Below are 17377 nucleotides of genomic sequence, written 5' to 3'. Positions count from 1 at the left end.
TATGCGTGTATGTTCTGCTTTGCCTAACCATTAACTTATGCTAAACATTCTCTTTATATTGTAGTGTATGCCATATAATATTTAAAATTATTCTGCCAGCTGGCAATTCTTTTGTTTAATATATGTACCTTGAGTGTGTCTGTGTTTGGGTTGAGATTTAAACAGTTTGCTAGGCTAAAATGTGTTTTTGTTGTATTTTCGGTTTTTTAATTTAGTTTCTGCTTCTATATTCCTTTTGGTGCATTTGCCAACTAACTCACTTGGTGAAAATAAAATTTAGTCATTCTCTACATACACAAATCATTCCGAGTACGAGTGTGTTTGCCTTGTTCTTACGTCTAATGATTTATTTATGCAATTTACAATATTCCATATTGTGCTTAAATGATTGCTTCTGCCCTCACTCCCTCATATGCATTTAGCTATTGCTAATTGTTTTTTTTTTTTCGTTTCTTCAAAATACTTTTGCAAGCATTTTCGCTTTTCTCCATTTTTCTTCAATTTATGTTACAGTGGAAAAGTCTTGAACACTTTACATAACTTTTACGTTAAAAGGGAAAGCTAGGGCTCTGCTTAAACGATTTCTATGGCTACATTTACATACAAGTCTCAAACGGGGTTATCCTAAATTTAGTTAGTTCTTACAATGTTAGCCGATCTAATTTACGATATCTACTTTAACGATACCCGGAAACACTCGTGTTCATGTCTGTTTGATCCAATACAACAAACTTAAGGCGGGAAAATCAAATTCTTAAGTGAGTGTGGGGTGTAGGGTGAAGGACGAAGGACGAAGGCTTGTTTCAGAGTCGAAGAAAGTTCTATGGAAAATAAATGCGATAAATTATTTAAATGCAACTCTGGAGCGGATGTGGCCCGAATTAAAATTTCATAAACTAGAGCACACTACACGGGGTAAGCCCTTGATGCCACTCGCGATTTTCGGCCGGAATTCTCGACTTAGTCCTTTCCCTTGAAAGGCTCAACAGTTCAGCAGCCGGGTCCTCGAGCTGGAGTCCTTTGTGCCACGGAGAGCAGGTGTCGCCATGGCGAAAACACATGCCACTTGGCTCTGAAGTGAGCCACCGACTCGGAACCTCGTGAAGTGGATGCACAGAAAGGGGTGGATGGGACTTCCTCGTCGATTGTCAACTAACAACGCCTGCGAGAATACAACAACTCAATCGGCACACATAGCCCACATAGGAATCCCCCCACATGTCTAGTAGTCTTGTAGGCCCGGGATTTCTTTGCGTCCCCTCGCTTTTTCTTTCCTCGCTTTCTTGCCATTGTGCTGCGGGGAAGCTGCTGAAAACTTTATATTAAATGAAAAAGTTTTTCAATTACATCAGCGGAAATAAAACGCTGCCAGCTTGCCACTCGAAGCACGCAGCAAACAGAAACAAACAACGACAAGAGGCTTTTGTTTAGCGGCGTCTTTGTTTTTCGGCTTTATTAGGTTAGGTCCGCCTATTGTTCTGCCAAATACTCTGAACGCAAAGAGTCCTGCGGAAAAGTCATGATATTTTGGGAGTCCTGACACGACTTCATGCAACTGTAACTAAAATCACAAATTGAAATGGTTTGAATATCAAAATATGACCTCTTAAATTGATTGATTATCCATAACACTTCATGATTTAAACTCAACTTTCAATCGGAAGCAATTTACAAAATATATATTGTTCAGGTAAAACTTCCCACACCTGACTTGAACTTTTCCTTCATTCCCATTAACTAACTGAAACTTTATCCTTTTACATTGGGCATTTGATCATCGGCTTGCTGAAGAGGTCCGGTTCCTGCTCTCCCTCTATTATTTGGTTTTCTGGCCCTTCTACTTTTCGGACTCGCATTCGGAGCTCTCTCTTTCAGCCAATTATTAGGTTAAACTTGGGTCTGCCTTTGTTTGTTTTGCTTCCTTTTTTTTGGGGCGAGCCAGCAAACAGAAAAGGAAAAATGTAAGTGAAGTAAAAAATCAGCGGGACGGAAACAAGTGAAGGGTGAACTTAGGCTATGAGTGGTTTTGGTGATCAGCCTGGCCATTTACAGAGCCACTGAATCGTCTAAGGCCGCTTCATCCCTGGCAGTTGGCTGCTGGCCGGGTCAAATGTCGCTGGTTTCCTGGCCATCGCCCACGTATCCCTCGTCGGGACTGTCGGCCAAGGGGCCATTAAGCTGTTTGAGTTTCGCGGTGTCCGAACTCTCCTCCTCACCGGCAGGTGGCGCTGCAGACCCGGCGGCTTCCTCGAGGCGCGGCGAACTCGCCTCGCTTTCATCCAGCTCCGGAATGGTGGATGTGGCCGTGGATTGTGTGCTTACTGCTGATGTGGGCGGTGGTGGTGTTGCCACCACTGCGGCTGGTGGTGGAGTTGCAACCGCTGGCAGGCTGGTGGGTGACTGGGCGAATCGGTAGCCGGGCAAACAGCTGGGCCACTGCTGAAACGGCGCCGGCATCACCGCCAAATCGCTTTTGTAGCCCTCTGGCGGTGAGGGGAACTGATGCTGCTGCTGCAGCTGCAACTGTTGCTGCTGCTGAAGCTGCTGCTGTTGCTGCTGCTGCTGCTGAGGATAACCCTCCGCTGTGAAGCGCACATTGGGCAGCTGGTACTTCTCGTAGCTCACCGTCGGACCCCTCTGGATGAACTCGGCCTCGAGGCTGTAGCGCAGTGTGGGATTGCCACCCACACCGACATTTCCGCCTGCCGCCGCAGCCGCCTGAAATTGCTGCTGTTTGTGCAACCTGTTGTGTGGCAGCGTGCGATAGAAGTTGTTGGCAGGCTGCACCTGTTGCTGCTGCTGCTGTTGCTGCGGTGGCTGCTGCACCATATGGGCACTGCTGTAGTCGTATGCGAAGGATCCATCTTGGCCCAGGAAGCACACCGGATTCAGGTGGACATCAACTTGATGGGGTGCCGGCTTCAGTTGCATGCCGCGCGGCAAGGTGGTCATCGCCTGGGCAAAGCGTCCCATTAGCGGATGTCCCGTATGTGGGTGCTGGTGTCCCTGATGCGGATGTGGAGCGGCTGCCAGCTGATAGCAGCCCTCGTACTGACCGCAGTCGCTCTGCGTCTCGTACTCCCCGGCTCCGTCCAGACTCACCGCCGTCTTGAGCTTATGCTTGACACTCTCCGCATCGTTGACCAAGTCCGGATTCTTCTCCTGGTAGTTTCGCAGCGAGGCGGGTGGAGAGCAGTAAGCTGCCGCCAAGCCGTGGCCATTGCTCAGGAGCAACGGCGGTGATCCCGGTCCAGTGCCCATCAGATTGACATTCAGCTGCAGCTGCTGCTGGGCGGAATTCGGAGTGGCGTAGAGGAGTAGGTTCTGCTTCATCTGATTGCCCAGAATAATGCCACCGCCAGCTGCTCCATTCGCCGCCTTGGTGGGTGTCAGGGTATCGCCCAGTAGGAGTCCTGCGTTTCCGTTCAGACTATCAGCGCCATCATTCAGTATCGAGGCGCACTTCATCATGCCCATGCCCGTATCCTGGGTGCTCCCCGTCGAGGAGTCAGTGCCACCGGCAATACTCGTAACCTGATCGCACTTCTTGCGCTGCTTGGCCGGCTCCGAGGTCTTCTTGCACTTGACCACGATGGTGCAGAGGAGTACCACGAAGATAATGCCGCCTCCGGCACTGCTGGCCACAATGTAGTTCATGTAGTCCCTGGGGAAGGAAACCTCATTCACCACCGGCGGCTCCTTAATTATGACTCTCAGGGTGTAGTTACTGAAGGTGGTGCCAGCTATGTTCTGGCCCACGCAGGAGAAGGTACCATTGTCCTCGGCACCAACGTTGTAGATGAAGATCTCACTGCGTTTCTCCTCGGCGCCACTTACTCCGATCGTCTCGTCGATATAGTAGTACATGTGCAGGTTGTCCATCAGGCTGTCGTTGCTCATCACCTGGCCATTGAACAGCCAGAGTACCTTCGGCTCCGGGATGGCCCTGACCAGGCAGGTGATGGACATGTTCCTGCCCTCACTCACCTCGGTATAACTCGACTGGGGACTGACCTCCGGCAGACAGGCCAGCTGCTCCCGCTGCAGGCTCTTGATCACCTGACCCTTCAGCCTCGCCGGTTCCATACACTTAGGTTCCTCGGCCAGAGGGGTGTTATAGTTGACCAGCCAGAAGTGGATGTCCAGAAGGCGGCAGTCGCAGTTCCACCGATTGCTGTGTAGGCTGATGCCGTGTAGCGACTTAGGCAGTATGTGGGTGCCCTGGATGAACCCAATCCGATTGCCGTCCAGTCGCAGCCACTCCAGGTTGTCCATGCCCACGAAGGCCTCGTTCTCGATCCGTTCCACCTGGCAGTTGGACAGCTCCAGTGTCGTGAGGAAGGACAGGTGTCGGAAGGCTGATGTCTTCAGCTCCCTGATAGGATTTCCACTTAACGAAAGGCGCATCAGTGAGCTGTAGTCCTGAAACGTCTCGCTGGGCACATTCTGCAGCGCATTCTCGCTGAGATCCAGCTCGACCAGATTCGTCAGCCCCCTGAAGGCCTTCTCGTGTATCCGGATCAACTGATTCCGGGACAGATAAATCTTCTGCAGGTTGAGCAGATCCATGCGTAGGAACCGCTCCGATTGCAGCACCTGCAGCGCATTGCCACTAAAGTTAAGGACCTGGGTGCCCGGATCCATGCCCTCCGGTAGATTGGAGAGCTGCTGTCCGCCGCACTCCACCGTCTGCTTGCCCCCCTTCCATTTGCACACACACACCTCCGGCGGACAGGCGGCAGTGATGGCCAGAAGTGCAAGGAGCGGTATCCAGATTGGCAGACCACTCATTGTCTCAAGTGCCTCTGGCTGGGCTGAGTCCTTTGTTCAAAGATCCTTCTATGTTTCGTACTTGCGTTTTCTTCGCTCTGCCTGTGCAGCACTTGGATAAACAATTTTCGCCTGCTGGCTCACGTTGGCATGTCAAATTATGCAGCCGGGCTTTTTCCGCGGGTAAATATTATTAGCCGATCGGACGCTGTCACGTCTACTCGAGCAGTGTCGGGCCATAAAAGCAGCGCTTCTCCTTCCACTTTAATCGCTATCGGAGTGCGGCCCATCATTGTCCTGTCGCTGGCGCTTTTGTCATGGCTGCTACTTCCGCTTCCACTCGGCTCAGCCTCTACTCCTTCAGCGTCCTTTGTATTAATTTCATAAAAATGCCAGGCTCTTGATTCGCGCTTGACAGCGCTCAGAAGTAGGCAATGGGCTCGGGGGCTATTGTCGCCTTTTGCGGCTTTCCGACTTTCTCCGCACGCCTTCCCCAGCTCTGTTCTTTCTCCTCCAACCTCTCTTTTATCTCCCGGCTACGTTGTTTCACTGGCGGCAGAGAAAGGCTGTTGTCCTTAATGAAATTATAATGTAATGCATTTGCCGCGTCTCCTTGTCGAACTTGTTTTGTGTCTCGTTTAACGCCGCTTGCTGCAAGAAAATTAAACAAAAAAATTAAAAAGAAAGATTAGTCAATGGGTCTGAGAAAAGTTATTATTATAATTAAGGCAATCTTATTTTGCCTAAATTAGATTTAATAATATAAATACATGGCTACGTTATTTATGAGTTCAAAAATATATTCCAGAGCTCATTTAGCAAAAAGCAATTTCCCTGTTTCGATTGCCCATTTATTATATTTATGTCAAAGTAAAAATAATTAAAATGCTGCGACTTGTCGATTTTCAAATTGCAAAATGCGATTAAAACTAACAAAAATGTAGCTTTCAAACATTTTACTCTAATCCCAAAACATTTCATGTATTCTGTGATTACAGACAAACTAATTTTTCCCTCGTGCGATTAACGCACAAAATAAATTGAAAATAATTTGCCTCATTATCTGCGTGACATATAGCCATAAATAAAGCGCAGTCGAGCTAAATTATTCCCGATAATAAGCTCACTGGCCATTTTTGTGTCTGCGCTGGCTGATTTATTTTTAATAGTTTTCGCAGCCGGTCGCGTTTCAACGAGGCTTCTCAATTATTCAAGTGTTTGTTTTCTTGCATAATGAATCGGATCGGATCCGATTGGCTCGGAAGTGAATCGAGTGCCTCAACAAGCTTATTATGGCCCGAATTGATATTGCAGTTATGTAAATATATATCCCAGCCGGATAAAATGAAATGCAAGTCCCCACTCGCAGCATTGACACAGCGAAAGTACGAATTGTTCGACTTTAATTGGATGGAAATGGATTGGTCGTTTTGTTGATATAATCCCAATAATTTGCTGCCCCCATTAAGACGCATCATTGTGTTTTTCCACCTTGTTCCCGCACTTATTTGCTTATTATTCATATTTTTATGAGGGCAGTTCATTAAATTCACCCTGGGGGCATGGCAGGCTGACATTAATATTTGTCAAAATTAAAAAAAAAAAAACAAAAACAAAGAGCAGACCAAAGTAGAGCAGGAAACGAGAGCCATAAACAATTGAAAATGTCGGGCATAAATCATGCAACATATTGCACGATGGCTGCTGCCTTAGTTAAATAACAGATAAATTACAGGAAAATTAACTTAAATGCAGGTTTATTGTGCGCACCGAGAAATTGCGTTTACGTGGAAAATAACATAAAAACAATGCCCCAGATTTCGACCATCTTTCTGGGAAACCCAAGATGAGCCGGTTCGGTCACAAAGGCAAATCCCGAAAAGATTCCAGTTTCATTAGCCGCCCCACCGACCCACTCCAAATACCCAACAACAGATAGACTCGAATTTCAGTTGACTAAGAACGAACCGTCTGGCGCCAATGCAAATGCGTAATGGATACTCGGATTCCAGCAAATTGACTTGATTAGGCAGGCACCTGAAGTCTGTTCTTCGACCGACAGGACGACAGGACATTATTAATAACCGAACATTAATCATGGCCATCGACTTTCTATGGCCTAATGTTGGCCCAGCTGCTTTTGGCTCTCACTCAAATGTGCGGTACTTAGTCCGAAACTGAAGCCGAGATTGTAATGATACACCTGAAAGGTGAGGTTACTCAAGGACCTGACTTACACCCAATGACAGTCTGTTAATTGGAAAACCGTATTCTGACCGATAGTAAACAAAGGCATTTTTCTCGCTGCACACTGAACACTTCAGGAAAAATTTGTAAAATGTATTATTTGGATTTCAACCGAATCGACTGTAAATGTATTGGTATTTGCCTAATTGACCAATTGAATAGTGCTTTCCTGCTGTTTTTGTTTAGTTTAAGCCGAATCGAAATTTTAATTAAATTTTCGGAAATGTCCCTCTCGCCAACTTGCGCACGGAGATAAATGGAAAATGTTCTTTCTCATTTGGTTGGCTTGTCAGCAAACATTTTTTGACATTTTCATTTGTCAGTTATGAAGCAGACACACAGACAAGAGATAGAAAATCCTGGCTCGCAACTGTATGTGTGTGTGGAGTGTGCACATTTGTTATATCCTTATCACAAAATGATTTGACAGTCAAGACCAAGAGGCAGTTGAACCTCTGTGAAGCACTTCCAACTGTCCTTGCCCGAAACTTTTTCTATCTTGTGTGATTTAATAAGATGACAAGAACGTAGCAGACTTGTAAAATTTGAGGGATTTGTTCAACTCCTGCCTGCTGCGGCTACTGCCGGAATAATTCGGTCTAGATAAATATTTATTTTATTTTCCACATGTCCCATGTTAACGCAGACCCAGACATTGACACGCCATTTAAACTGCTGTCACTGGGAATAATTTCAATTTCATTCCGTTAGCTCGTTCGCAGGAAATCAATAGGCCTTTACAACAAATTGACCTTTCACTCCAGGAGCAAATGAAAATTTCATAAGAAATTGATTGTGCAATCGTGTTGCTGTGGAATCTCTTTGAAATGTTGATAATTCTGATAATACTCGTTATCGGTGCCAATAATTTGTGTGGGAAATACGGCTTTGCCGAAGCTTACAAGATACTTTGTGTGCCTGTACAACAGGGCGTATGCGTTAAAATCAAACGTATAAGCTGAAAAGTTTAAACTGTAGTCACATTTATTAGTTACTGATACTGATACATTCTTCCAATTACATTAATTAAATAATAACAGCTACTGAAATTTAAATTCACTTTCCAAATTGTACATCATCTAGTTGATTTTATAAGGAAAAATCTAATTTGAACCTAAATTACATTCATTCATACCAGCTTAAACATTTAGCACTGAAACCGCACAGCTTTATGGCCCAGCCCACCTAATAAGCCTAAACCTAATTAAAAACTTATCAACAGCTGCGGCAAAATGGCAATTTTCCAAGCATTTGTGTTTGTTGCCGTTGGCAACCTTAAGCCAGACACCACCAAACGACTTCGGTTGACTTTTCTGGATCCCCCAGAAATTGCATTACAGTTTTTGAGAACACTAATTTAACATAGTCTCCTTGAATACTTAAAATTCCACAGGCCACTTAAAGCCGCACCTTGAATTAGACAAGCAGCCGTGGTGGAACTTCAAAGGCGCGCTGCGAAACATTTCATAACATGTGAAAATTAAAATTTACATCACAACTTAAGCGACGTCCTGGCACAGGACCTCGTCCCGTCGAGATCCGTTTTTTCCCGTGCTTTTTCGCCGCTCCTTTTTGGCAGGCAGAGCACTTAATTTGGCACATTGCCGTGCATATTCTGGCACCGAGACGACGACAACAACCCGCCCAGGTGCAGCCACAGTGGCGACAACGGCATTTTGTTGTACAATACATAAATTTTTTACAACCTGCCAAAGGAGTCAGAACGAAGGCAAAAAAGTGTGATGCCATATATGGCTATGGAAAATCTTCTAATATATGTACAAATATATTCCATTCTTTTCATATACAGCGGACTTGCTTGAAAAGTTAATTACCATAAGAGCATTCATTAAAGTATTTAAATAGTTTAAGAAAAACTTCATCCCTGTAATTCATAATTTAATATTTCAAGACTTACTTGAATTGTATTAAATTATTGCCTTTGACTCAATATTCTTAATTATTGCAATATTAGCAGCATTTAGCTTTAAAAAAGCTATGTTGCCAGCACTCTCGCGACATCAGCTACAAAAATCGCAGCAATGGTCATAAAACTTATACCTTTGCTGCGAATTACGAGCCCGCAACTAGCCGCAGCAACAACACCGCAGTTGGGTGAAGTGGGCGCAGGGGGGCGTGGCGGCAAATAAAATTACGCATGCAATGGCAAAATAAAATATGCATCAAAAATAAGCTGCAGCTGAATCCGCGAGGTGCAAAAAACGCCGTAGCTTACGGGAAAACATATTTATATAAAAGTAAATAGAAGAGCCAGGACTTTTGGGTTCGTTAAGCTCAGCGGGCTGCAATATGGGTGTGTTGCGGATAGATAAAGAGTCCATGGACAGAGTTGGTAATGCCGCAGCATAAATTTAAAAATTTATATATGCCATAGCGATCTTAGAAACAATCTCACTGCTTGTGTACAATTAATTCCTGCATTTTTGCGAGGGCATCCCGGATTCGGCATGGCATTAAGTATGCGCCCTGTGTTGCCGCTGTTTTATGTTAATTTCCACTTTACGCTTGCCGACACAAACACAAATAAAAATATGAATATGAATGTAATCCAAACAAGCGTTGTGAAAATTTTTACTTAAAAGATTTTTTCATTTTTATTTTCTCTTTACTGTAGATTTTTTTTTGAGGACTGAACAGCAGCTGGTGCTGCCCTAAAAGCTTTAAGAGCCTCGCGCCTTTCGCACGGCGGGTATAAAAAAATCAACTAATTTTCATTTTATGCTGCAGCAGAAACAATTTTAATTCAAGTGCGCCGCCAGACGCACGAACACAGCACCACTAACAGCCTCTAAAATTTTAATAGCTCACACATTATAAACGCAAATAAACGCCTCCGCCGGCATTCCTTTGAGCACTTTCGTCCTTTCGTCCTACTGCCACTTCGCATTTCGATGTACATTTGCCTAGCAGCAGCTTAGGTTGTTTGTGGCATGTGCACTTAGGGATGGCAGCACAATTGAAAGGGGCGGGGGATGTGGGAGAGCTAGAAGGAAGGAAAGTTTTCCGACTTTCCCAACGTCCAGCGCTCACTTTGGGGGAATTTCCCATACTCTTGCGTCCCGCCTGCAACTTAAAGGCACTAAAGTTGCACAGAATTAAGCATACTTCCAGGCACTCAGCGGCATATTATGTTTATCATTATGTTTATACTATGGCTGTATATATGGGGCCTAATGTTGCCGCTTTCTTGGCCAACGCCAGCTGTTGCCCGGAAAAGTTCATCTCGGCCCTAAGGTGAGTGGCAAGCTGAAATCAAAGCACTGCACGAAACTTTTTAATTGCTTTTAAAGTTTCGCAAATATAGCAAAGCATTTTGGCTATCGAAAACAAACACCAGTGGGGACATTTTTTACTGTGAATAAAATATTACCAAAATATATTAAGAACAAAGCCCGCTTCATGGCAATTTGTGCAGTTTGTCTACCTTTCGTTAGCAGTTTATTAACTTTTACGTACCCCTACATATATGCAGCTTAATTGCTTTTTAATATACGAAAAACTTTAGTCGAAAACAACAGCTGGTAAGGAAAATTTTGCAGCACAACATGGAATAAATTTGCTTAATTTTATAATGTTTGTATGCCATTGATAAAAAGAATCAATACGAAAAACAAGGAAAATTTGTGCAAGTTTTACGACTTAAAACGTACATAAAGCTTTCCATTTCTTTTGTATTTTAAAAGGGCTATTTTGAACCATCGCTAATCTTATCGTAAATACATATGCTATATATTTTTATTCGACCTTTCAGCTCACCCATTCAAAAGCCGCAAAATGCTCTTCTTTTTGTCTCATCTTTTATTGCCCGTGCGTAATGTTTAATTATACTCTGGCTGATGACGTCCTGATAGCTTTTCTGTTTTTCCGCATCCCCTGCATTTTTTTTTTGCGCATAAACATAACGCAGTTTATATTTTATTTATTTTTTCCCTTTTCTTGTGCCTCTTTGCTCCTCATTTTCGAGCGGGAATGCCGCCTAAAAACCAATCATAAAAAACCCAGCCGTACGAAACGGTTTTATGACATTTTCCTGCCAGCGAAGCCCCACCAAAGCCACGCCCCAATGCCCCCCAGCCATCCACACATGCGGCTGGGTAATTTGCCATAAAAAATTGGAGCACAGGCTCGTATTTGTGCAATTTCACAGAAATTGTCAATTTGCACTCCCCCCAAAAGTCTACCGAAGTCTAAGCCGGAATGATGATGACGAGGAATGTCAGCGGCTGATGGGCTAAAAGGCAGAATGTGGCTTATCCGAGGGAAGGGTTTTGAGCTATATTTTTTTTGGGTTATAGCTGAAGACATGAAAGGAGCACGCAAATACGCGTTGATATTTTTATGTGTCTGCTATGTGCATTGAAAAATCGACTGTTAACATTTAACGCTGCAAATTTAACCACATTTATGTATTCTTTTCAGTTCCGTCGGCTTTATTTGATTCTCATTTAATTTCACACACCCAACGGGCTGGCCCTTAAAAATTGGCATAACAATTACGCCGGAAATAGGCAATGACAGTGGAGTTTCTACCGTTACGGGGTGGCCTGGAAATGCCGGACTCTGAAGGGACTCCCTTCTCGGAATGCGACTATTTGCTATCTGCAGAGCACTAACAATGGTCTGCCTCAATGGCACGTAATTGCAGTGCGCACAGTCGCAGCAGGCACAGTGGGCCGAAATCGTTAAATTAGGGCTAGAAATAATGATTAACCGACTAGAAACCAAAGAAACGGTTTAATTAATATTTATGATAAAGTAAGCCCCTTTTTTTTACCCAGAATCTCAAATTTCTGGTTCATCCTCTTTATCTTGGTGTTGTTATTAGTTACGGATATAATTATATTCAGAATATGTCCGAATTGTTGTGCCAATCTTAAGTTACGTAGACGTCCCACTGTAACCCCAACTATTGTACGGCACTGCAACATATCCTTGCAACTAACGCTTCCGTTTCCGTGCGTCAAGGAGACGGCTGCCGCCAACCCCCGCTCCATCATCACCACCATTGCGTTTTCTCCTCGACTTGCCACCGATGTTGTTGCAGTCTTCTGCAGGATGCCTCTTCAGACCGCCTTTGTTGTCGCTTGCCGTGTGAATGAGTGCAATTAGCAGAGCCACTTGCTCTCGACGATGCCGTTTTTGTTTGTGTCCGGCTCTGTTGCTGATCTGTCGAGCGACTTGCATTAAAAATTAATTGTCCCCTGTCTCCTGTCTGTGTGTGCACTCTACAGTGTTCAATGTAGATGTCAATGTTTCGGGTCGTGATTGCGCAGCACAAATGTCGATTATGCGAGAAAATTGTTGAGCACTAAGCGGACACGGCGCCCGGAAAGTTATTGAAACATTTGTGAACGCCATTAGATGTTAGCGATTCTGTTTGTGCTCGAACATGGCATAGATACATAAATATATGGAAATGAAATGCGTAAAAATATTCCACTTAAGTCCACTGTTTGCCTTTAAGAAGGATTAGCGGACCTTGTCGGTATTTCCTGCATTGGGATTTCTTGGGGCTGAGCAATTTTTGATTAAAATTACATTCATTGCGGCCTTTGAAGTGTTGGGATTCGCCAACGGACGTCTGTAACCTAAATTTCTTGTCCGGTTTGGGTCAATATTTTGCCAGCTTAGGCAACGCACGTGAGCCGGACCAAAAAGGACTCTTGGATGGAAAATCCCCTGACCAAAATGTGGGGATGATCACGTTCACATTGCCGCCACGTCCTTCTCAGCGGGATTTCGTACCTTTTTGTGGGCCAGCATAATTTGCCAGCACTGGCCACGTTAAGGAGGTCCGGTTTGCGTCCTGATGGATTGTTTGACTAATTAATTTTGCTAGAGAATTTTACAAAATTGCATTGGACCCGGACCAAAGTTATTAAATTTTTAATGGATGCTTAAAGGCCCGAAGGCGCTTTATGTGTTTTTATTTCGCCTCGGTCGAGGCAACCAGCTGCTTAGCATTTAAAGTGATTTTCATTTGGATTTTTCCTTAATGCTATTACGTTTTGTTCGCTTTTCCCCTTCGCTGTTCCTTTCGCTTCCTTTGCTCTCGGCTCTCAATTATTTAGCCATTGACAATTAGAGACTTTCGCAGATGCTGCCGCACCTAATGCGATTTCGCCTCATTATTCTCAACAATTGTTCATTTTCCAGCGATTTTCTCGGGGAATTATATTTGATTCATCGCATTCCTACGACCCAATTATCGAACACTTCTTTTTGTGGTCGAGTGTCGTCGTGAATAGGTTTAAAATAAAGCAGTAATTATATAAGATATTCTTTCCTAGAAATTGTGACATTTACAAACATCTAGTAGACTTTTCTTGACTTTTCGCAGAAACCTGTTTGGAGTGCATTAACAACTCAGCATCCAAAATGGATGGCTGTCGACGAGCTAGAAAGCGAGTCTATGTATCATATTTGCTCTCATTTGTTCTGCTCACATGCTTTTTCTACTACCTCATGGTCCACAACAGTAGGAATAATTTGGGCATAATGCGACTTCGTGAGGATGTCGATGATATATCGGTAAGACTGTTGCTTAATCTCTTCTAGCAGACAACCCAGCCCAATAAGTTTCCCCCAGCACATCCTGCGTCAGCAGCAGATAGACAGCAAAGGAGATCAGGGCTCGTGCAAGTTCAATTGCCTTGGAGGAGAACCGAAGGGATTAGGATCTTCTGGAAGATGCAGCAACCGGGATGTAAGTGCCTATGTGGACACTCTGTTCAAGCGCAAGATTGGACATTTGATGGACGACGTTTACAATCTAAAGAAGCAGGTGATGAGTTCCGGTTGCTCCTCCAAAACTGCTCAATCGACTCCGAAACACGAATCCGCGGCGCTGGCCAAGCCTCGCATAAACTACGCTTCCGAGGATCTGGGTGCCAGGATTATTAATGTGAAGGCAAAATCTCTTGATGGCACCAATATTATCAGAAGTGTTCTGGGTCTGGACTTTAGCAGTAATCCGCCGGTGAATATGATTCGAGCTGGGCTTTCTCCGGGCTCATGCTTCGGATTTAATGGAAGCCGGGCCACTGTGACTCTTCATCTGGCCAGGACCATCATCGTGGAAGCCATAACCCTGACCCACGTGGCCCGCGAAATGACGCCCGATTTGTGCGTGAAGAGTGCGCCCAAAAACTTCGATGTATATGTATGCACTTAGTTGTAATGGATCGCTACGTCTTCTATGTCTCTTTTTTTTCAGGGATTGCGAATTGATAATTCTAAGAGGGAGCTGTTGGGACAGTGGAGCTACGATAACGCGGCCAACAAGCGCACTCAGAGCTACAGTGTGCGCAGCGACTACTATTTTCGAAATCTGGATTTTTCGTTCAATTCAAACCACGGTGCGAATACCACCTGTATTTATCGGTAAGTGTTTCTCAAAACTCGTTACTTTTAATGGTTTTAAACAGCTTTTGTTTTTTTTTTTCAGCGTTGAAGTATATGGAAGACTGTAATATTTCGAATTTTTTTTTTAAATATTTATATTTTTTCGAGCGAGTCATTTTGCACAAATTTGTATATACGATTACGTAAACATTGAAAGTTATACCATAAAGTAGTCCATAATAAAGTACACGGAAAAGTTAACCTTGCTATTTTTAGCGTTCAGTTTGCAAAATGATTCCCTGCTAAACGGTGCAACTAATTTAAATTTCCCAGCACGAAGAGCTTTGGAAATTTTTCGGATCCCCAATGACTTGTCGCATCCGCTTTGATCTTCCGCGAATGCTGTGTTTTCATTTAATTTCGCTCGACCTGAATGCTGAGGGGTAAACATGGCATAAAAAAAGCCGGCCAGGGACGAGTTGAGTTTGCCAAATAAAAAAAGAAGAGGATGCAAAGTAACATGGGATCTGAGCGGCGGTACCAGAGCCAGCCGTTTGATCTGCACCGCCGTGTCACATTGTCAGTGCCCCGAGACTAATTAGCGATTGTTGGAGGTACCATGCGTGAGGACCACGCCCCCTAGCGCCCCTTTGCACATGCGTTTATGTAATTAGGCGACAATATGCTCAGATGTCATCCGAGATTTACACGGCGTTCGATGGGGAATTTTGGCAGCCATTCCAGCCCAGGGAACCATCTGCCCAGAATTGTTTCGTTTGATTTCGTACGTTTCGTTTGATTTGATTTAATGCGATTCCATTTGTGACTTTCTCGGAATTCGTTTTCGTAATTTGCAATTGTGTGTGTTCCGTGCACACACCCACGCCCACACACACACAGACACGAAGGACATGAACACAAAAGTCTGATTTTCTAAATGTGAATGTCGGTGGATGTGTGTTAGATGTGCCTGATTTTGTTTGCGCAAAAATTTATATCCGTTGTTTCCCTATCTAAAGGGTAATGTGAAATTTATAATGCAACGAATAAAGAATTTAAATTTGATTTAAAAATAGAATTCTTCTGCACGAGAAAAGTAAAGCCATTAAAAATCGCAATTATTTTGAAATGACATCTTTAAGCTATAGTAACTTAAAACCACAAAACTACTTTATCATATATTTATATATCCCATTTTTGGTTAAGCTAGTGTATTAAGTATTCGTTTTCCCGAGCATAGTTTTCGCCATTTTCTTCTTCTTCGGTGGCGCAATTGTGGCTTGTTTACACGGCAGCCAGTGTTTCGTTTCATTCTGCGGTCTGCGCTCTAATTGCGCTCTGCAATATATCAGTGCCCCTACCACCGTGCCACGCCCACCTGACACTCACCTGCAAGCATCCACCCATACATACATACATATATGTATGTACGTTCATGTATGTAGATAGCTCTTCACTTTGCGTTTTGCGCTTTTTGCGCTCTTTCTTAGCCAGCTGCTGCCGTTTTGCCATTTGCTTACGCGTTAAAGCTGACAGGTAAAATGGATTTGTTACGGCAATAGAACAGGTAGCTGGATGGCCAGAGGAGCGGAAGATGGGGATTTCACGAGAGCTGGCTAGAAAATGCATGACAAGTGAGAAGGAAACCCACGGGCTGGTGGCGGTGCAGCCGGAAAATATCCTTAAATATATGTCTGAATATTTTGGGAAGAGCTTTACTTGGAGGATATGCCTTGATTTGCAAGCTTTGCTGGAAATTCTACTGGAAAGCGATAGTTTGCTCAGTTTAAGTGCGTTATATTACAGAAAAAGATCATTGGTAGAAAGTTTAAGTTTAATTCGTTAAAATGGGTACATTTTATAATAATAACTTAAATTCTCCAAATTCTCTTATCTTATATTGGCTGAATGGTTGATAATGGAAATCTAATCATTAGATTTTGAAGATTGCCATAAAAATAGTTAGGACACTAATATTAATTACTAAACTAATACTAATTAAGTTCATGTTAGTAATTCCTAATCCGAAGATTTTAAAGAAATCCCATTTGGTGTTATATGTAAGCAGTTATATATTAATTATTTATTTTCCTTCACTGCTGTTGTTGTTTCCTTTTCAAGTAACTCTTTCTGTTAACCGAACTATGCTGTAAAGGATGCTTTTTGGCCAAATCGAAAAATACATTTGAATAATGAGAGCGTTGAGAGCTGCTGCAGATTGGCTGAGTGCTCTGTTGCATTGTTACGAGCAGGAAAGCCGGCAAACTGGTGTCCTGGCAGTTGGCAGGCAGCAGCTGCTCCTGTCTGACGTCCTGTCCCCTGACAGCCTTCGACTGCCTGCTCCTGTTGGCCACTGACATTTTGGGATTTCGGGCTCAAAATTTGAGTTGCCAGTCGCTTATGTATGCATCCTGGGTTGGCCAACAACCAGAGCAATAATAATTGTAAGCACACTGGCTGTCGGAGTCGAAAAGTTTTGAGTTTGTGCTAATTATGCCGCCAGGAGTTGGGCATTTGCAATGCTTGGAGCATGGAGCTTGGAGTTCGGAGTTCGCAGTTCTGAATACGGACTGGCAGCTAATTTTTGCCAGCTGTCAACGCTCTCCATATAAATCCCTCAAAGTCAGCAGCACTGCACCCACGTGACACATCAATTCGCATTCTTGTCTGTCGGTGGCACACGCACATGTTTGAATACACTCATATCCATCATATTGCAATCGTCGGTTGTGTCGCCGCATGCAACGTCGCTTATCGCTCAGCTCTGTAATGATGGCAGCAGACCCCGAAAAGACCCCGAAGAAACCCCAAAGTCCCCCCCATTTTCATCCCCTACCCATTCCCAGCAATCAATCCATCTCCTCGAACTGCTGTTGTACATTTTTCATAACGCAATTCATGTTATTCATGTGCCAGGGACAAGTCTTCGTGCCCTTTGGATATCAGACTTTCTAGTAAATGCACAGTGGTAAGGGATTGGCATTTGCGTGACAGA

At 44.0% G+C, this 17377-nt stretch overlaps 2 protein-coding genes across 2 annotated transcripts in view; one reads left to right on the top strand and one right to left on the bottom strand.

Moving 5' to 3' along the window:
• Nucleotides 1-402: 402 nt before the first annotated feature.
• Nucleotides 403-17377, bottom strand: part of LOC117144944 — a 43260-nt gene continuing 26285 nt past the window's right edge. The window contains exon 4 of the mRNA XM_033310401.1: nucleotides 403-5421. Coding sequence (XP_033166292.1) covers nucleotides 2107-4791 — 2685 coding nt within the window. The 5' untranslated portion in view covers nucleotides 4792-5421 and the 3' untranslated portion in view covers nucleotides 403-2106. The remainder of the gene's footprint in view (nucleotides 5422-17377) is intronic.
• Nucleotides 13372-14643, top strand: LOC117144961 (SUN domain-containing protein 1). Its single transcript, XM_033310424.1, has 4 exons — nucleotides 13372-13569; nucleotides 13628-14200; nucleotides 14255-14421; nucleotides 14486-14643. The coding sequence occupies exons 1-4, from the start codon at nucleotides 13417-13419 to the stop codon at nucleotides 14508-14510; spliced, it is 918 nt and encodes a 305-aa protein (XP_033166315.1). The 5' UTR covers nucleotides 13372-13416; the 3' UTR covers nucleotides 14511-14643.

The sequence above is a fragment of the Drosophila mauritiana genome, chromosome 2L, assembly GCF_004382145.1.
Source record: "Drosophila mauritiana strain mau12 chromosome 2L, ASM438214v1, whole genome shotgun sequence".
Classification (NCBI taxonomy): Eukaryota; Metazoa; Arthropoda; class Insecta; order Diptera; family Drosophilidae; genus Drosophila; species Drosophila mauritiana.
The sequence above is the reverse complement of the archived record's forward strand: the minus strand, read 5'-3'. Positions and strand labels throughout refer to the sequence as shown.

Bases quoted from the DNA above. Each gene is read 5' to 3' on its own strand.
- LOC117144961 (XM_033310424.1), top strand. From the start codon at position 13,417: ATGGATGGCTGTCGACGAGCTAGAAAGCGAGTCTATGTATCATATTTG. The intron at 14,201-14,254 runs GTATGCACTTAG...CTTTTTTTTCAG, and splicing joins CCAAAAACTTCGATGTATAT to GGATTGCGAATTGATAATTC. The intron at 14,422-14,485 runs GTAAGTGTTTCT...TTTTTTTTTCAG, and splicing joins AATACCACCTGTATTTATCG to CGTTGAAGTATATGGAAGAC.